The following is a 22,175-nucleotide window of genomic DNA, read 5'->3' as shown; positions in this document are numbered from 1 at the left end:
GGAGACGCCTGGACAACTGTGGGGGAAACTTCTGTAGAAATGGAGAGTCAGGACTCAGAGAGACACGAGGAGAGCTGGAGCTTTGATGGCAAACACTGGTGAAACCTCCCCTGGGGTAACTGTGTGGAGGGCCGTTGTTTGGTGCTTGTTGCTGTGTGGGGCAATATTCTGGTACTTGTAGTATCCTGTGTTGCGGACAATGTGAGTACTGACCACACATGAAGCATCCTAAATCTTGGAAACCTTTTCCTGTTGATCGATAACTCCCTTGGAAATGTCCTCTTCCTCTGCCACGTTGTCTTCCTCGGAAACCTCCTCCACCTCTTTGTTGATTCTGCACCTGAATCTCTGGCACTACCTGAGTTTGAACTGTTTGAGGTGTCTGCCCTGCATTCTCTGGTTCGTCCTGATCTTGAATTGTTTGAGGTGTCTGCCCTGCATTCTCACGAAATGCTGTGAGACTGGGTTGGACTGGAAGCAGTTCAGGGCGGAGTCAGAGAGTCCGATGGTGTATTGGCTGAATGAGGATGTTAAGGTCGACAGTGTCGAATGTTGCAGTCAGATCCAGGATCACTTTTTTTTTTAGAACTATTTTTCTTTTGTATTACTTTTAATATAATATACTTTAATATTGTTTTAATATTGTCTGCTTATCTGTATTATTGTGTTGCATTGTTGGAGAAGCCTGTGACCTAAGATTTTCAATGACATAATTACTTAATAGCTATGTTAGTTTGACAATAAAGAATCTTGAACCTTGAGGAGGATGAGGAGAGATGGGGAACCAGTGTCAGCCGCCATCAGCAGGTCGTTTGTGACCCTGATTAGAGCTGTTTCAGTGCTTTGGGCGGATCGGAAACCAGACTGGAATTCCTCGAAGAGGCAGTTTCAGTTGAGATGGTCCTGAAGCTGGGCGGCAACTACGTTTTCCATCATCTTGGAAATAAATTGGAGGTTGGAAATGGGCCTGGTTCTAGGGTGGGGTTTCTGAGAAGGCAGTTTTAAGAGCAGATGGCAGTGTTTCCCCTAGGTTTACTGCTTGGGGGGGGGGGGGGGGGGGGGGGGGGGGGGGGGGGGGGGGGGGGGGGGGGGGCATTGGGATATATATTTTTTAAATCCTCTGGAGCAGAGAGAGGAGCTGTGGACTATTGTTATTGATTAATGCATCAGTGTTTCTTAGGGTCAAAAACACTAAACTCACAACTTAAAATGAAAGCTTTTAGTTTATTTAATAAAAGAGCATATGTTCAATGTGAAAAGTGATAGTAGATAAAAATTAGTTGCAGTTTGGTGCTATATATATATAAATTAAAAAAAATTATAATTTTGTTTTAACACCTTGAATTTCAGGGGGGGCGCGGGGCTCCGTTGGCGGGGCGCAGCGCTCCTCCAAGACAATGGTAGGGGAAACACTGAGATGGACATGACCAGCCTGGAGGGAGCTGTTGATGACGAGGGTGACCATGGGTCTTATCTTACAAATATATCTTTGCTCGTCAGGAAAAACCCAAAACGGCCATCTTACTAGCTGGTACCAAATGATTGTCTTATTACAGGGGTGTCCAAACGTTTCTCACTGAGGGCCATAGAAGAAAAACATACAAAGGGCTTGGCCCCTCACTAGTTAAGTTATAAGTTAGGTAAATTATGCTTGATACTTGAACATGCTTTAAAGGTCTCCTATCATGCAAAATGCACTTTTTAATGTATTTTATACATAAATAAATGTCCCCGGTGTGCAGGGGCGGATCTACGGGGGTTCCCCCAGCTGCCCCCCTAAATGTTGTGTCCCTAAAACTGCACTTGTAGAAACAAACCTACACTATGTCCCCAAGCTTCTCAAGCAACGAAACAAGCAGTTCATTAATTAAAAGTGAATCATTTTAAATATCATTTTAGGCCCATTAAAAACGTAGCTACGGCCCTTCATTAAACTGCGGAGCGACGTTCACACAGACTCGGCTCGCACCGCTGCAGAGAGGGAGCGAACTGTCCCAGCACCTGAAGGTGGATCAGATTCCCCTGGAAGCATTTCCCCTTCCACTAGTTTTGTTTTTACTAAAGATGAGAGCTTGACATTTTATTTTATAAAACGCTGCAGTTTGAATCGATAGCGTTTAATAGACAGTCGCTGTTTGGGACATTACGTTACAAAATACTACGCAGACAGCGCTAGCTGGGAGATCGATCACTTTATTTGCTAAATAAACTATGCGGTACTATTAAATCCACGTAAATTACACATTACAGTTATGAAGCCAGATAAATTAAACCAGGATACATCCTTTACCGTCAAACTGGATCCAAACACAGCTGCCTGTGTGCGTTTGATAAATACTTTCTGATTTTATATTTATTATAGGCTATGCTACTTATTAGCTACACTGAAAAACACGGGGAGTAAGAAATACTTAGGAAAATTGAGGTAAGAAAACGCACGCAGAAAACCTAAGTATTTTTAACAAAGTATATTTAAAATAGCTTCTACTTAGTTAAGAAGTGTTTGTTACTAAAGGCACTTAAGTAAACTTTACTGTTACACTCAGTTTTGTAAGTACATTTTATTTACTATTGTGTAGTAGATGTTACTTAAGATTACATGTGCATCTTATTACAAATCTCCATTAAAAAATATTTGGCTTTTCAGGTTATTTTTACTTGCTATTCTTATCTTTCATTTAATAAATATATAGGTAATATTTAAATATAATTAAGTAACATCAAATGCAATTCTTATTCAATAAAACAGTTTTACACTTAAAACAACACTATTCTGCCCCCGCTCCCACAGCGGGGCAGACAGACAACAGGAAGAACACTCGGCTTCAGAAGTTCCGTTCTAAAGTTTTACTCAGAAAGCACTGTACAACTGGACACACAAGGAAATGTACATTCATTTGAAGCATAGCAATCATTTCACATATCATACATTTCACGCGTGTGTGAACAACCATATCATAAACTATGTGTTAGCTTCATGCTAACCCCTATAGGAAATTACATTGAAAGGCTAGCGGTTAGCATACATCGTTGCAACTATGAATTCACAGCAATATTTCCACCATTTAACAATGTATCCCTCAAACATACTCTTCATTAACAATGTTGAAACAACAGAGCATATAAACACTTACAGGCATGTTTTCTTAGACAACAATGCAGAGTAAAAACGTGCGTCTGAATACAAGAGACAAGTTCTGCATAACTACGGCAACACTGAAAGTACAATACATATCTCAAAGCACTGTAATTACCATTTGTACCCACTAGGTGTCCTTTTGACCTAAACAACAGGGCAACACAAACATATTCATTTGTGTTCTGTTGTCTGATACAAGCCATGATTAATCTACAGTTTACAATGATGTTAACAAATCCTGCACATACATCCGTTAAATTAAACAAAGCAGGCACAGAAACACATTGATATACTGTCACTCAGAGGTCCAAGGAGTATCCGGCCCTTTTCTTAAGTAAAAATATTCATACCACACTGTAAGAATACTCTATTAAAAGTGAAAGTCTGGTAATGAAAATGTAACTTAAGTAAAACTATAATTAGCTAATATCCAATATACATGGATCTGATTTTGAGGCGTAGTCGTGGGGGAGGGGGTCTGCAGTTCGGTCGACTAAGGATTGCACCACAGCTTTTTGCAGATGATGTGGTTCTAATGGCTTCATCGGTCTGCGACCTTCAGCACTCACTGAATCGGTTCGCAACCGAGTGTGAAGCGGCTGGGATGAGGATCAGCACCTCCAAATCTGAGGCCATGGTTCTCAGCAGGAAACCGATGGACTGTCCACTCCAAGTAAGGAATGAGTCCTTACCCCAAGTGAAGGAGTTCAAGTATCTCGGGGTCTTCTTCTCGAGTGAGGGAACAATGGAGCGTGAGATGGGCCGGAGCAGCGTGAGATGGGCCGGAGCAGCGGGAGCGGTACTGCAGTCGCTTTACCACACCGTTGTGACGAAAAGGGAGCTGAGCCAGAAGGCAAAGCTCTCTGTCTACCGGGCCATTTCCGTTCCTACCCTCATATGGTCATGAAGGACGGGTCATGACCGAAAGAACGAGATCGCGGATACAAGCGGTCGAGATGGGTTTTCTCCGCAGGGTGGCTGGTGTCTCCCTTAGGGATAAGGTGAGAAGTTCGGTCATCAGGGAGGGACTCGGAGTTGAGCCGCTCCTCCTTCGCGTCAAAAGGAGCCAGTTGAGGTGGTTCGGGCACCTAGTTAGGATGCCACCTGGGCGCCTCCCTAGGGAGGTGTTCCAGGCACGTCCAGCTGGGAAGAGACCAAGGGGTAGACCTAGGACCAGGTGGAGGGATTATATCTCTTCGCTGGCCTGGGAGCGCCTTGGGATCCCCCAGTCAGAGCTGGTTGATGTGGCCAGGGAAAGGAAAGTTTGGGGCTCTCTGCTGGAACTGATACCCCCGCGACCCGACCACGGATAAGTGGGAGAAGATGGAGATGGATAATTAGCTAAATGCTGTTTGAGTATTACATGTAAAAAAGTACCCTGTAGTAATTGTATTAACCCTTGAGAACGTAATAGCTCAAGGATTTCTAACAATATTTTAAAAAAATTGTAAATTAAAAAACAGAACCGTATACTTGATAAACTCTATATAAGATAGTGAAGCACAAAGTACAATATTTCCCTTTGATTTGTAGTGGAGTATAAAGTGCAACGAAAAGAGCATTCTCGAGTACCTCAACATTCCACGACTGTTTCTGCAAAGATGTGGACTTTCAAGACAAATCTGGAGGAAATTAAGTTTTAAGAAAGATGTTTGCAAACGACAGAAGCGTATTTCAACTTTGATGCGTTACTTAAGTTCATTGCATGGATGATGTCTATGAGCAGAAGGCAGGCGTTCACCCTCATCAAGCACCGCCAATCCCTCGATGGAGATGGACACGTTGGGAGGTGTGGCGTCTTCTTTTGCTGCACATTATGGGGGACATGGAGCTTCACGACACTCAGCATAGTCCTTTTTCCACGATATCTTTGCCTCCATTCTGTCAAAACATGTAAATCAGTGTTAACATACAATACTGTAAACCTTTCTGTGAATGTACTAAAAACTGATTGGGTTGAGTTAGCTATTTCATTTAGTGTTCAAGTAGCCATGTTCTTTTTAAGCAGAGGGGATGGGGTAAGCTTCAAAGGCTTTATTATCATATGCAGTAGCTACAGTGTGGATATGGGAATTTATATTTACTCTTATTTGTTACGGTCAAATTATGACCACAAGTAAGGAAGCTCAGTTCATTAAATGTTTGCGTTGTTCCCAACAGGAAGTCAAGCTGATTAAATAATTGAGTTCTACAAGCTCAAACTATCAATTCTCCTGAAAAACACAATTTGAATCAGAATATTAAACATTGAAATTGAGTAAGTTTGAAAATATATATAAATATTATAAAGTCAAATTAGATTCCAATGTACTTTACCTAAATGTTAACTTAAACACTGGAGACTGAAGAGGTTTTTCACATACTGGCAAGATGTAGCCTACTTACCTTTAGAGAATAGAGATATTCATGTACAAACAGAACAGCAGACACATTTTAACACAAATCAAGCAGAACATTTACCTGGTTCTCTTTAAATCAGCTCCTCTGTACTCTTCCAGAAGCTCCATCAGGCGGGAGGACGGCTTCCGTCTAACTTCAACGTGGTGCTGTTTAACTGACATGTCGATTATTGTAGCGAACACACATAACTGTAAGTACAGAAAGATACTGGGGACAAAGAGTATACCTTAACTTCAATTTAACGCGCTACAGAAGGAGGCATCAACGGATCAACTTCCCAGTAGTCTTCCTGGATCACCCCTCTGGCCGCATCACACACTGGCCCACAGAACAGTGTCCATGGCAGTGAATGTGACATACCCTTCTTTTAGGAATCTGGTGCCGCTATCTGTCTCAGTGTACACAGGAAATAAAAGCACACATGTGCATCTCACACACAGTCGGATGCATGTGAGTGAACTGACTTGACTTCCACAGTAAAGGAAAACTCAGTTTGGCGACACACTGCTAACTACCGAGCAGGATTTGAAAATGTAGCGCGAACACCATCAACAAAAAAACTACTGAACTACTAGTGCGGTGCCCCACTGCCACATGTTTTATTCAAAACGGTGAATTTCGCCAACTGTTAAAACTACTAAACATAACATGTTGTGTGTGCCTCGTTCATGACAGCAGGCTAAATTAGCAAGCACGCTAACTAGCTAAATTGCTAAGCTGAAACACTGACGTTGGCTAACATTTGTTTGATATCCACATTAAGCTGACAAGCTAACGGGGATGTACAGAGTTAATAAAGTACAAAAATAGACTTACATGATTCAAAATCCACGAGTATTCATATTAGACGAGGGTCCATGCTTTCTTCTCTTCAAGACTTCAACTGGAACTCTCTGCTTTTTTTCAAATATCTGTAACTTGCGCAAACTCACCTTTACTCACATTGCCCAGGTACATTTTACTAGCTTTTCACAGGTTGTAGGTTAACATTTACTTATCAAAATGAAGATACAAAATTACTCCATAAATTCAAGTAACACATTAAATAATAGGAGAGATTTTGAGTTAAAAAAAATCATTAGTAATTTACACTCGTTTTTATCAGTGTACATGGCCCTAACGTGTAAAGTTATACAAGCATTTGTACCAGCGCTTTTCACAAGTACTCTTGCAGGCTAGAGTAGCTGGGGCTAGAGTAGCTGGAGTGATTCAATAACAACAAAAAGACATATCTGAGAAGAGATCAAAAGGAACAGAGAGTACACTGAAGAGACCAGGAGGGTCAGTGCAGGAGAAAGCCAGGAGGAGATGAAGACATTAGTGAAGAAGAAGAAATGTATGTGAGGAATAAAGATCAAGTGTCAGAAAGAGGCAAGGATCAGGAGGCAGATGAGACTCCAGCTGGACCACATGGTATGTTTTATTCTTCAAATCAAATCAAATCAAGTTTTATTTATATAGCACATTTATAAACGATTTTTGGTCGAGCCAAAGTGCTGTACATATAATAAAATTAGCCCACAGTAGAGACACTTTACAGCAAATACAACAGCACAGATTGTTCAGAATATCAGTATGAGAAAAACGACACCCTCTATCCTTAGACCCTCACATCGTACAAGGAAAAACTTCCAGAGAAAACCCACAGTTTAAGGGGGAAAAATGGGAGAAACCTCAGGGAGAGCAACAGAGGAGGGATCCCTCTCCCAGGACGCGTCTATCGTTATTCCAACCCAGTTTAGATTTTGCTTCCGCATTACGCAAGAACGTAGCTCTACGCGATAGCGTCATAGCCTTCTTCTTCGGCTGTTATTCTTCGGCTGTTATAGCGGTCGCGGTAAAGCAGGATGAATAGTTGTTTTTTGTCTTTCCAAAGGATTTGTTGACTGAAAGTAAACGATCCTGTTTAAAGCCATATCGAAGATTCCTGAGATTGTATTACTGGTGTTTTATCATCTATAAATAGCCTGTGTGTATTCTCAAATGTCGTTTTCAGGACAAACAAAAGACGTTTTAAATATCTTATCTTATCAGCAGAATATTGAATATAACCTTGACTATTACTGTGCACTTCATTTATTTGACAGCATTATTTAATGATACTATTTTATATATATATATTTAATGATACTATTTTATATATACATGTATTCATATACACACACACTTATATGCACTCACACATGTATTTATTCATAAATATACACAGATGTATTCATTCATTTATACACACACAGCATTATTTAATGATACTGTTTTATATATATATACACACATTTATTCATTTATAAACATACACTTATATGTACTCACACATGTATACACACAGATGTATTCATTCATTTATACACACACTCACATACACTTTATATTAATTCATTTGTACATATATATATAAACAACAATATATTTTATGTAAAGGAATACATTTTTATAAATGTCCCAACATTTCATTTTTATATTTTACAAACGTTTATATGTTATTAATGTCAAATGTTGTATTATATAACAAAATAGACATTAAATAAAATATTAAATAGATACCTTTACATCCTAAACAGAAGGTCAAAACGTTAATATGTTACATGACAAACAAAAAAACGAAACATTATATAGGCTATATATACAGATGTTTGCTAATGTATCCCTCTTATATCCATCAGGAATTAATATTAAATGATGAATTAACATTACCTCAGCACTGCATAAGTGTGGTCGTCAGTCATATTGACAAAGAAGCACTATTATATTATTATAATTATAATTATGGGCGTTTAAAAGGACGGTATTTCGCTTGTCAGATTCATATTTGCCGCCCATAGAGATGTAACGCCAGGTTGCTATAACGCTATCGCGTAGAGCTATGTTCTTGCGTAATGCGGAAGCAAAATCTAAACTGGGTTGGAATAACGATAGACGCTCCCAGGACGGACAGACGTGCAATAGATGCCGTGTGTAAATCGAAGAGATAATACATTTTACAGCATATAGACCGAATGTTAGGAAATGCATGTGTCTGTAATAAGAAGATGAATCCACGAGGATGTCAGCTACAATCCTGTGGGAGCCATCAGGGAAGCAGCATGACGAGACCCAAGGCAGGACCGCAGAGACAGGTTCAGCCACGACCCGAAATCCACGACTTAATCCAGAACTCAGGATGGAGGATCCAAGACACAGGACTACAGCAAGAGGATCAGCCTCGACTCCGGATCCCGGCGTAGATATAGATACAAAACAAGAACAAAGATTTGGCTGGGTTAATCGGAACAAGAGAATACACAGACACAGACAGAGAGGGAAAAGGTCATTGGATGAAAGTTATTCTTGATAACCCTCTAGAAAGATCTCATGAACTTCCCCACTCAATCTATCAAGACCCGAGCAGTTCTATTAGAAGTCCAAGGTAAAGGCACATTCCATGAGCATATCGCTCATGGAATCCCTCACCATATGAACTCTGACCCCTCAAGTGTACAAGTGAAGAGACACCATGTGTCAGCTCCTTTTTAGAATAGCATTTCTTCTCTTCTCAGAGAAACAAGGGTATGAAAAGAATAGCCAGGAAGAGAGGCACAACGTGACTACGTAAATGCACTCTCCTAAATATTAAACGAGTAAGAGGTGAAGAAACACAAAGCCAGAAATTGAAATGAAAAGGCACCATCATGCTTCCCCTTAGAATAGGGTGGAAATTATGAAGACCCAAATTATGAAGAGGGGACATGGGATACTAGTGAAGAGGGACAACAGTGAAAAGGCCCAACGTATCCAACGTACTAGCACTCTCCAAAGAGACAGAAAGTCAAAGTATACGCCGAGAGGCACAACGTGACTACGTAAATGCACTCTCCTGTATAAATTAGTTCAAGGGAAAGGGGGTGAAAAACTAAACTAATCAAAAGAAGGAAGTAGAGAGGCCTAAATGCCCTCTCCTAGATTCAGTTAAAGGAAAGCACTGGGGAACAAACAAGTACATGAGGAAAGGCCCAACGAGTCAACGTCAACACACTCTCCTAGAATAGTTCAAGGTAAGCGAGGTAGGAAGAATATAGTAAGAAACAGAGCTGAAAAGGCGTCCAAGAACGCTTTCCCTCTAGTCCAGGGTGAAAATGTAGGATAAGAAGCAGAGATAGAGAGCACAACAACCTATCTCTTCGTCAGATGCACTCCCCCGCCTGGATAAGCGACTCTGTGCCCCATCCCCCTCTACCGGACCTTAGATCCGCAGAGGGAGAGGGGAGGGACCAAGCCCAAGGGGGGGTTTAAGGTTTTAAAAGAAAACCCAGCAGAGATCCAAAAATGGATGAAGAAGTAATTACAAAACGGTTTATAAAACCAAGAGGTTATTCCTCATATTTCTAAAATGTTCTAATCTAATTCAGGGTTATACCAACTCAGCTCCAAGCAACCAGATGTAGCAACCAGTCAGCCCAGTCAGAACCTTCTCTAAGGTCTCCCCGCCCCCAACCTACTAATCATAAAAAACTGAAACCCCATAAAACCCCAATAATATTAATAACATTTAATAATATTAAAAATAGTATTAATTCTGAGGATAACTAAATAAATAAATAATTAAACAAAAGCCAGAGAGAAAAAGTGAGTTTTAAGTGTTGATTTAAAAAACCCCAGGGTCTGGGCCGACCTCACATGGAGGGGCAAAGTATTCCAGAGCCTAGGGCCAGCCGCTGCGAAAGCTCGATGCCCTCGGGTTTTAAGCCTGGTCCTAGGCACTATCAACAGCAGCTGATCAGCCGACCTTAAGGCTCTGCCTGGGGTGTAGCGATGGAGGAGTTCGGCTATATAGGCAGGAGCCAGCCCATTTAGGGATTTAAAAACAAATAAAAGGAATTTAAAATATATTCTGAACCGAACTGGAAGCCAGTGCAGTGAGGGCAGAATTGGGGTGATATGGTCACGCTTTCTATGGCCAGTAAGAAGACGTGCAGCTGCATTCTGAACTAGCTGCAGGCGTCTAATTGAGGCCTGGTCCATACCCACATACGGAGCATTGCAGTAATCCAGTCTCGAGGTAACAAAGGCGTTAATAACCCTTTCTAGGTCTTTAAAAGATAAAAACTACTTGGTCTTCTTGCATACATATTCCATTACAACAGCACAATCTAGCGGCTCTTAGTATTGACAAATATTTATTGAAATGTGTTGCTGCAGAGGTTAGCTCTCTTAAGAGATGGGTGATGTTATTTGTGTACTTAATTATAACTAAGTACTTTTACTGTACTTACAGTAAACAGAATTCTAGGGTATCATGAGTATTGAGCTGTTTTATACTATATTTTAGTTTGTTTGTCTAAACGCCTTGGTTCTCTTGTGCATTAAGAATACTTGTGTTAGGGCATGATTTAACAATAAATAGGTTATATATACAGTATAAAATACCACGTACTGTCCACCCTCCCATGCCACCCTGGCATGACCACTTGCCCCCCCTTTGCCACCCCATGTAAAATATTCTAGAACCGCCACTGCCGGTGTGTAAGGGAACTCACAAAGTGTCAACAAAAGCCTCTCTCTTTTCCTCCGTACCCAAATCTCTAAAAACGGGGGTGATCCAGATTTGCTGCAGATATGACGTAATATCAGAAATGTGGGCTAGCTTTACGCCAACGGCCCTATCAGAAACTTCCCTATCAGAAACAATGCGCAACGTGTTTTGGAAGTAATATATATATATATATATATATATATATTTAAAGCTACATACCCAGAATCAGCACTTTAGTAACAGGGCTGAAATAGAGGGGTATGAGGCATGGCTAGAATGGGTGATCTGTTTAGTATTTTGAGCAAAATACGTCATAGACATGTTTTTTATATATCTGAGACCTATAATATGTGCATACAAATAGTATAATAACGGCCTGTCCACACGGCGGCGTGCGTTGAAGCTTCTGCCATTCACTTTGAATGGGGTGACGTCACGCTTTGCCAAACTGCATTGTAGGAGCGTTGCTTCGCTTCAAAAGTTGAGCAATGTTCAACTTTTGAAGCTTCGGCGTAGGAGCGTTGCTTCGCTTCAAAAGTTGAGCAATGTTCAACTTTTGAAGCTTCGGCGGAAGCGTCAGCCAATCAAATCATATGCCATTACAAGCTCTAGCCAATCAAACCGCGTGCTTGTGTGTCCGGGGCGGGATTCATATGATTGGTTGTTGGTCGAGTTTCAGACATGCTCACCGGCAAGCTTCAAAGCACGCCGCAGGGGGCACTCCTTCAGACATTGTAGGACTCTGTTGTGGCATCAGCCATTTTCTATGGTGTGGCCTGCTGGGGCAGCAGCATCTCGGCTGCTCACAGGAAGATACTGAACAGACTGGTAAGGAAGCTCTGTCCTGGGTGTGAAGTAAAAACTTCTTTGCAGCAATGTTGAGCGCATCATCAAATGAGGGAAACTGGATTCACCTGTCAATACACTGATATTTATTGAGAGACAGACAATTACATACGGCCGGGAAATCATCCTAGTTTCACACTGTCCTTGTGCTCCACCAAGGTAATCTCTGAACCAAAAGACACAAAACATCTAACCAACACGAGGAGAGGCGGGCTCCCAGAAAGCCCGCGTATACCTAATTAGTAGCAGATGTGAGACAATAGTCTACTTGTCTCAAAGAGATCCAGACAAGCCTCAACCTACACAGGGGTCTTTGACTGACTACAAGCAGATGTTTGCAGTATCACAGATTATATAAAACAATAAGAAACTCTATAAACAGATCAGATGAAAATATTCTCTTACAGATTCACTCTTTTTATCAATCTATTGATAACCAATTAACATTAGTCTAAGAATATTTCAGTCAATACTTAAAATCAATAAGCGTCTTCAGAGTTGGGTGGGCTCAGATACATTCATTACATTAAAAATAGAACAAGATTGAAAAACATTTCAATCACCCTGATTGAACACAGTCAATCATAATAAAAATCATCTCTCTTCAGTGCTTGGCATCTTTTGTCAAAAGGCACAATAATAAACACATGACATACAACAATATTATGGCAAAATATATGTTTCAAAAATAAGATATTTTATCATTTATCACTCAGTTAATCTCATTCATCAACCACAAATTCTAAATCATCTTACATCTCAAAGATTTACTTTAAGGCAATTACTTATTAAAACACAATTAGAATTTAGGATTTATAATAAATCCAATTGAGGTATAAATCAGAATCATGAGAGATCCAGCTAAGGTTCCTAGTTAAGGTATAAATTCACAGTGATGAATCGATCAATCTGTAATCTGTAAAGTTACAGTGTCCTCAATCTTTAACATTACTTTACGTTTACTTCATTACGCTTTATTCAAGAGTAAGGCATTACATTACTTCAACTATCAATCATTATGTCATTTCAAAATCTGAAGGGAAAACTAAACAATTCTCAAAATGTTTAACAATCTGAAGAATCAAACATTTTATTGTATAACGACCTCAAAAGGAAAAAATCAAAACATCTGTTATTTATTCAGAGCATCAACTGTAATCAATATCAAAACATCTGTTCTTTATTCAGAGCATCAACTGTAATCAATATCAAAACATCTGTTCTTACCTGGTAATGATTAAGGATAGTAACATTGTCTGTTATAATATTAGAAATATCTTATTGTCCAATACCTTATAAATCTGAAAATATCAATTAATTAATTAGTTTAGTGTGAAAGTGTAATCTGATAAAATATATTTATCACCACTATTTAACACATATCTGTTCATTGGGAATACAAAAACAATCATTAATTGTACATCTGTAATCATCTGGTCATTCAATTCAAATGTTATCTTTGTACGAGAGCTAGAAGACATGTTTTCCTCCTCTCTTTATGACACAGAATGTCTGGTGTGTAAAGGCATCCTGATACTGTAGATTAGCACTGAGGTGCTGATTGGCTCAAAACTCTTCTTCATCAGAGCGCCATAACTCAATTATCTGTAGATTAGCACTGAGGTGCTGATTGGCTCAAAACTCTTCTTCATCAGAGCGCCATATCTCAATCCCCCCCAATTGCTCTGCTTTTGTGGCTCAATTCAGTGAGCACTTTATGATCTCCCAGTGAAACAGAGGCTCATCTGCCTGTATTCCTTCTGCTATCTGCTTGAGAGCCGTGCACCTGCCTATTCCAAGTGGCACATCCAAATGCCCCCCCCCGTGATGGGAGAGGTTATGAAAACATCTGCTCCTCCAATGAAACATGGAAACCTTGTATGACGACCTCTGAAGCCATCGCTCGTCCTGCGAGCGAAAATGAAGAAGCATCCCATCTCATCAGAAAGTTGAAGATTAGAATCCTCTCATCTCGAACGACCTCCTTGCCCGTGGATAAGTTGCTCTCTGCAGCCGCAGAGTGTGATCCTCTCTCTCTGACCCTTGGCCTTCAGAGCTGTCCTAGTTATTGGGTTAACACTTGATAGGGATGTTTTCCTGAGTGCAGACAACTCAAGGTAATGGATTAGCACATTATCATTCAATTACAAAAATAGGATAGGCCCCCTCAGAATGATTTGGGAGCCTTCCTGAGACATGCACATTATAAATGTAAGGTTTGTGTTAGTCATTTAACATGCAAGAATCATATACTCATCAGTCCAAAGCAGAGAAATGTTATTTGAAGTTAAATGTGAGCTAGTCCCTGTGGAATAACCCTTTCTCAATGATTATAAATGTTATATTAATTCACCATTTACCGTTTGATCAAGGATTAGTTTATCAGAAGTACATTTCCTCTTCCATAAAACATAGGTTTGAGAAATGAATGTTCCAATATGAAATCAATTGCTCAATTTCTCAATATAATTTGACTCTTCCCTCCCTTTTCTTACATATTGTCACATATGAAATAATAACTTAGGAGTCTATCTAAGCATGGTATTGTCTATATAAGCTATTAATCGAGAAAACTCAGAGTCAGTATGCAACTCGCAAATATCTCTCCTCCTTCCTATCCCTCTTTACTCACTTTCCCATCTCTTTCTCTCTTATTTCTGTTAGATATTAAGGAAAAACATACAAGTCCATGTAAGCATCTGAGTTACCACCGTTACCAAACGGTGTGCCGCGGCACACTGGTGTGCCGTGAGGCAAGTCCGGGTGTGCCGTGGGATTTTGTGACAACCATACATTATTTTTTCAATATACAACTACACAAAAATAATCATTTAATTTTTAATTTACTATATCAGTACTTTGTAGGTTTATGTACGTAATCTGCGCGACTTGCGCGTCCACATCTCCACGTGCAGTGCTGCATAAACATGGCTGAGTCAGCGATAACTATCGAGGGGTGGAGGTATGCCCATTATTTTATATCACGCAGTCTATTCTTCTTCTCTGTCTTCCGGTTGTTGCCTGTATTAAATGACAAATACACACTACCGCCATGGATTTGATATGAACGAGGCGGCAGTTAGCAGCTAGCGGCTAGCTAGTAATGATCTAGTGATATCGGTAATATTAACTCCATTTAATACAACATTTACGGTACAAGATTCAATCATACAGCCCATGTAGTATGACAATGAATTACAGCAAACATGTGCAATATATCCATTATTACAGCTCCGTGGGATGGCAGTAAGACGATATGGATCCGTTCCCATTGTGCATCCATGGGTAAAGATAAACGCAACTCACATTGGTTCCTCATACAGCATCTCTGTAAACTACGTGTATTCACTGAATTTCACTCTCTGCCTTTAACGCTCGTTGTAGCTCCAAAAGCTCCAGCCAGAGCCTGGCTCCAGCACCCTCCCTGTGAGCACAGTGTGCTCTGATTGGTCGGGACACGTAACATGAACGTGCCGGGCTGCGCGGTCCCGTGGATTAGATGCGCGTTCATAATGCAGAGGGAAATAACTCTCAGAATAACGTTATTAGCAAATGTTTTACAACTTGAGGAACGAATGTTTTTTAATAAGGGCTATACAAGTGTTCATACTGGGTAGTTTATTTAGTTAAAAAAATTATCCAACGAGTTACAGACCACTCTTTCCCCATGTAAGTCAATGGGAAAAGTGTTTTCGGGCCTGGCAACCAAACCGGAAGTGTAGTACCGCCGTTTGGCCAGCACGAATATGTTCATCTGAGTCCGGCGCACTACCTGGGGGCTTGACTACCGCCGCCTGCTGGTAAGGAAAGTTATTGCCACTCACGCATGCGCAGTTTGTACGTGCTCGGCGAGGAAAGTAACGAGTAAAGTACCGAGTTACTTTATGTAGATAGTAACGAAGTAGTGTAATATATTACATTTTTTTAAAGTAATACATTTATAATTTGTAGTTCCGGACCATGGACAATGCAGCTTCCTTGCATTGACAGTTGTCTGTGCTGAATTTCTGCTGAGTTTCTTTTGCCTCATTTTCTATTTTGTGACATGTCTGGTGTAAATGAGTGTGTTGCTGCTTTGATGAAGCCTAATTTGATAAAGTTTCAAATTAATTTCGGAAATATTTCGTAATATAGTTGTCTTTGTCACATTTTATTTGGCATTAGTAAATAATTATGCACATTTACAGATACTTTACATAATATGAGTGATAAGGGCTATCTTTTCACAATAGGTGTGCCTTGAGATTTTTTTTACTTGTCCTTTGGTGTGCCTTGGGCACAACAAAGTTTGGGAACCACTGGCATAAATGATAGTGGGTGTCTGAGGGTGTCATTACTGAGAAATGTCAAAGAAATTCAAAACCTTATATTTTAAAACAGGTTTGCATTCCTCCACTTAAGGTGACGTTATCATTGGAAACAATAAACCGAACTATTTTGATGTAGAATTTATAAATTGAATCGTTAGAGCAGAACAAAATGGTTGTATTGTAGCCTGAGTTCCGTGCAGCCCTAGTTTCAACAGGTGTAAACATGGTCCATATAATGTGAATACATGCAGAAGTAGACAGTAAGAGGCCCCTGACATCGTATTTGTTAAAATAGTAGGGGCTCTTCACTCTGCATAGCAGTATGAATAGCCTTAAAAAACAAACAACCCACTCCGTGGTAACGAGAGTCATATTTCTGACCCATATGCCCTAAGTGAAGCCGTTAGTCTTCTGACCCAAGGGTTGGTGCTGGTGTGACAGTTCCAAGTGTTCCAGCTTCCAGTTCATGGCTCGGTGGGGGGGGAGCAGACCCACGTGAGACAGTGTCAATGGCTGTATTGTTCAGTGTGAGGAGCGTCATTCTCTCTGGGAGCAGGAAATGGTGTCCATTCTCGGACCAAACCATTAATGTCATGTAGAGCAGCCATAGCATCTCTGTGACTGCACTCAGCCGGACTGTAGCAGGGTAGAACTGGGTGACTCTTAGTGAAGCTGTCCAACGCCATTAGACAAAATGGAACCACGTGCTAACAAAAAGGACACAGGGTCATCAAGTCTCTCTTTACCATTGGCCTAATCATAAACAAATTAGTGGGAAAAATGTGGAACACTAATCCATCATGTGGAATGTTGAGTTAATTTAAATAATTACTTATGGGTTGAAATCAAATTAACATTAACATTAGAACCAAAGTCAGTTAACAAATTTGACTTGCACAGATCAGTAATCAATACACCATTTTTCCAGCTCCGTGATGAAAACGATAACAGGCAGGGATGCAAACTTGTCATCAATAAAATATAATTGGGGTATGGACAGGGTTGCTAACTTTGGGTACCTGGCTGGAGTGAGATTTTGATATCATGGGTTTAATTACACACATGCGCACGAAGCGACTGCTATCGTGTCCGTAGCGGGACCTTAGCATATACTTAGGATATATATATATAATATATATATACAAATACACAATATTGGACACAGACTATAAAGGGCACACAGTTTCATTAAATAATGAAAGTCAAACACATGTTTGTTTCCACTGTTTTATTGTGTGCCTGTCGCGATAAGCAACTTATCGACTTATCGGCTCCCGAGTATTTGTGTTAGATAATCTATGGTAGGGCTAACCCATACAGTGGTGGGGCTCAAATCAGTATTTGAAATGTAATTACATACACGCTATATCGCCCCCTTGTCAGTGAAACGCCACGCGTGAGGTTTCGAATATTTCCCTGTCTCAATCCAAATTGAACTGTATGAAATTAAAATAAAATAAAAACATTTGTCTTGTAGTAAATAAAAAGGCGACCTGGAGCCAATCCTGCCATTTCCTCACAAGTGAAAGAGTTCACATGCTGAAAACCCAACCCCCGCAGGGGGTCTGGGGGGATTCTCCCCCAGGAGATTTTTGAAATACTAACATAAAATACACATTCTCTCTTTTAGAGGAAAAAATAAATCCATCTATAACTACGCGACATATTTAAATGAAGCTGAAACTGCTGCTCCTCCCATAGGGAAGAGGCTGTGTGAATTACTTCGAATTACTTTGAAATTACCCCATTGTTCTTTGTGTCAAAATGGAAGGTTTCTGGCTAACGTTAGCTTAGGTACTCAGATCTTGTCCTTGAGTACAAGTAGAAGTACCAGAGTGTAGGAATACTAAGTTACAGTAAAAGTACTGCATTCAAAATGTTACTCAAGTAAAAGTATAAAAGTATTGTCATCAAAATATAGTGAAAATAGCGACAGTAAAAGTAGTCGTTGTGCAGATTGGTTTATTTCAGAATAATATATATGATATGTTTTATAATGATTGATCATTAAAGTGTTCTCAAAGCTGGTAAAGGTGCAGCTAGTTTGAATGACTTTGTATACTGCAGGGTAGCTGGTGGATTTACTCCAGGTGGAACTAAAATCTGATTCAACACTTGGTTATATTTCACATCATTCATCCACATCTGTGAAGTAACTAAAGGTATTAAATACATGTAGTGGAGTAAAAGTACACCATGTACCACTGAACTGTAGTGGAGTAGAAAAATAAAGCAGCAAAACATTTTAGATACTCAAATAAAGTACCAGTATCTCAAAATTGTGCCCAAGTATAGGACTTGTTAAGTTTATGAACTTAGTTACTTTACACCAGTGGCTATACAGATAGAAAGACTAAGCCTTGCACAGAGGCAAGAAAAGACATTTTAAAAATGCTCAAAAGTTCTGCCAAAAAAACTGACTGCTGAAATTAGATCTTCCTTTGTGCTGTGGTCATAAAACCCCCAATGGGTCGCGCCGTGGTCTGCTTCAGATTATCTTCTCCTTCCAGAGGTCACGCCTGTCTCTGACCCCGTGTCTTGCATTTTATTTTATTTTCTTCTTCTGCAGCACCAAGCAGAGTATAGAAAAGGAGGGGATTTTGACTAGAAATAATTTCAAACAGTTAAATAAAGAATGTTGAACTATATTTAAAACTGTAATTGAACTTCAACTCATATCCATTATCTGATTCCAGTGGCCAGTTGGAAACAGACAATGACAAAGTTTTCATTTTGCATCAATCGTGCAAAAAGGTTCAATCACCATTGTGTCTAAGTCTTGTCTTATCTGCTTTGTTTCGGAATGTGTTCAATACATTAGGTTATTTTATTTTCATTATTACCATACAATACATAGATTAAGAATAAATGAAACAAATAATATAACATTGACCTATTTGAGCAGACAGATGACCCGCAGTTATGCCTCTGAGGTTCCCGGGTGTAAAACAGAGGCTTTTTTGCTATTTATTTTCCTTTTGCGGAAATTTAGATTCATTTTACCTTGGCTGTGGACTGATTCATTTTATTAGTTGTTACAAAAACATGCACAAGACGGCAGGTATACAAACAAACACGAAACAATTATACAAACAAACATGAACCCGCAACAAATATCAGGTGACAGCTAAACTCATCCAGTTTAATTTTAATCCGAATTAGGGAAACTTCAGCGGGGGTAGGGAAATATCAGTACTTATTTTTTACTTATTGTTTTTTTTTAAATTTATTTATTTTTTAAATTTTTTTTTTTTAAACAAAATCCAATTCAATAATCCGTAAGTTTATTAAACACAGTGTGAATGTAATATTCTGCCACCACCCTTCCCATTTAATAGCTCAATTTAGTTCTTGAGCTTATGGTGTGATTAACAAAAAATACAAGTCTGTGTTGTTAAACATTAATTCAGTTGATGAGAAATAAACTACCTTATTCTCAATCAAAACCACTATGCAAATGTAGTGGTAAAACTGCTCAACCGACCGAGAGCAGAGATATTAATTAATTTAATTAATTCTAAGAACGGAATCTGCTGAAGAGTAATAACCACATTATTCTCAATCAACAACCACTATGCTAATTTAGTGGTGCTCTGCCCTCCCCGATCCGGAGAGCAGAGACTTTTAATGAATTCAGTACCCTTTATTTTAACAACAGCCAAATTCAACAACCCCTCAGTTTATGAAACACAGCGTGACGTAATATTTCGTATCACGTTTCCCGTTAATAAGAGTTCTGTTTAGTTCCAAAACTCATAATGGTGCGATTTAAGAAGATACGACACTGTGCTTTGTGTATCCCCGTGTGTGCTGCTCCCCACAGGGGGGGGGGGGAGGGGAATTACCCACACCCTGCACCCCACGGCAGCAACAGGAACATTTCGAGGCGAGTTGATTTAACTAGTTAAACCGTTGAAATCTCCAGAATTCGGCGATTCGTTTCAGTACAAATCTTTACATTGCTTTTAAACCGAAGTTCCACATTACTGATGCCCTCTTTAAGGTCTCTCCGAATATTTGCCGTGCACACACACAGAGGAAACCAAAAATATTGCATCTATCTGTTCCACAGGTAATTTTATACCGTCAATCACAGAGTCTGGCGAGGCAATGTCAAAATATAGATTTGAAATTACACTCACCAGCTCGACGATTTGTTGGTAACTGTTCGCGACGCCAATTGTGAAGTAAAAACTTCTTTGCAGCAATGTTGAGCGCATCATCAAATGAGGGAAACTGGATTCACCTGTCAATACACTGATATTTATTGAGAGACAGACAATTACATACGGCCGGGAAATCATCCTAGTTTCACACTGTCCTTGTGCTCCACCAAGGTAATCTCTGAACCAAAAGACACAAAACATCTAACCAACACGAGGAGAGGCGGGCTCCCAGAAAGCCCGCGTATACCTAATTAGTAGCAGATGTGAGACAATAGTCTACTTGTCTCAAAGAGATCCAGACAAGCCTCAACCTACACAGGGGTCTTTGACTGACTACAAGCAGATGTTTGCAGTATCACAGATTCTATAAAACAATAAGAAACTCTATAAACAGATCAGATGAAAATATTCTCTTACACTGGGGAGTCCTCTGGACACTGTTGAGTTGGTGGGAGACAGGATAATGGCAGCCAAGCTGTCCTCCCTGCTGGACAATGTGTCCCACCCCCTCCAGGACACCCTGTCCTCACTGTGCAGCTCCTTCAGCGGCTGCTGCACCCCCGCTGTCTCACGGAGAGATACCGCAGGTCCTTCCTTCCTGCAGCGGTCAGACTATACAACCCTAGAAGACCCCCCCCCCCCACACAGACTATAACACCCCTTGCTGTTAAATAACAACCAACTATGTGCAATATGTGCTATGTTAGGGCTGCTCGATTATGGCAAAAATCATAATCTCCATTATTTGGGTCAATAATTGATATCACGATTATTAAAAACGATTATCCATTTACTTTGAAAACATCCATTTATTGAAAAAACAGTGTTTTTAACAGTTGATGAAAAACCAATAAAAAATAAAAATAAAATGTTTATTTTTTATTTTGATTATGTTGTTTTCATAATCGTTGCAAGCCAAAATAGTAATTGCGATTAAAATACAATTAATTGAGCAGCCCTATGTGCAATATATACCTGGCTGCTAAATCCTAAGAACTGTTACAGGATGTGTTTTTTGTAAATTGTGTAACTTTTTAATACATGTAACATATGTAACATTAAGCTGTCTGTGGCTCTTTTTCTGCTGTAACAACGTACATTACCCCTCTGTGGGACTAATAAAGGTATTCTGATTCTGATCAAGGGATATTAATGGGGTCCTAAATTAAACAGTATCATAACCTTGTCACCCCTACAACATGTTGTTGAGCCGGGCGGCCAACCTATTTTCTTAACTTCTGTTTACCGCAAGTTCTACTCTCTCTCCACCCTCGCGCTGATCTCTCTCTCTATTCTCTTCACCACCAACAGCGGCCAGCTGTACCCTGCACCTTCAGCAAACATGTCTGTAATTTTGAAACTTCTGCCTGAAGGGTCTCCTTTTTCTTCGCCTCAACTTTTCCATTTCTTACTCTTACTTTTTGCTGATGCACAATTTAATGATGATGCACGTGATTGAGGGAAACGTGGATGCAAGTAATGAGTCTTGGGATGCCGCCCATAACTGTGCAGCTAGTTGGTACAGCTCTTCTTCTCTGTGGAGTAAACAAGTGATATATTTGAAAAGTATTAGTAATCATTACGACATTTGTCTTCTTTGTGTGTTTGTGTGTGACTGAGTGTAGGCTGTCAGTTACAATGTCTTGTCCCTTGGATCTCCGACTTTTCCCAATGGACACACAGCGTTGCAAGATGCAGCTAGAGAGCTGTGAGTACAAAAACGAACACACACAATTTGCATAATTACAGGCAGTAAACAAGCCCTTGAAAAGCGAACTTTCACAGTTTAGTCAGGATAAAGCAAA

General features: G+C 39.9%; 1 protein-coding gene across 3 annotated transcripts in view; it reads left to right on the top strand.

Moving 5' to 3' along the window:
* Positions 1 to 22,175, top strand: part of LOC117551569 (glycine receptor subunit beta-like) — a gene marked incomplete at its 5' end in the record, with an annotated part of 89,816 nt that overhangs the window by 19,159 nt on the left and 48,482 nt on the right. For all 3 annotated transcript variants that reach the window (XM_034224479.1, XM_034224480.1, XM_034224481.1), the window contains 1 exon segment: positions 21,996 to 22,078. In XM_034224479.1, coding sequence (XP_034080370.1) covers positions 21,996 to 22,078 — 83 coding nt within the window.

The sequence above is a fragment of the Gymnodraco acuticeps genome, unplaced genomic scaffold (genome assembly GCF_902827175.1).
Source record: "Gymnodraco acuticeps unplaced genomic scaffold, fGymAcu1.1, whole genome shotgun sequence".
NCBI lineage: Eukaryota > Metazoa > Chordata > Actinopteri > Perciformes > Bathydraconidae > Gymnodraco > Gymnodraco acuticeps.
This window is presented reverse-complemented; position numbering and strand designations above follow the sequence as displayed.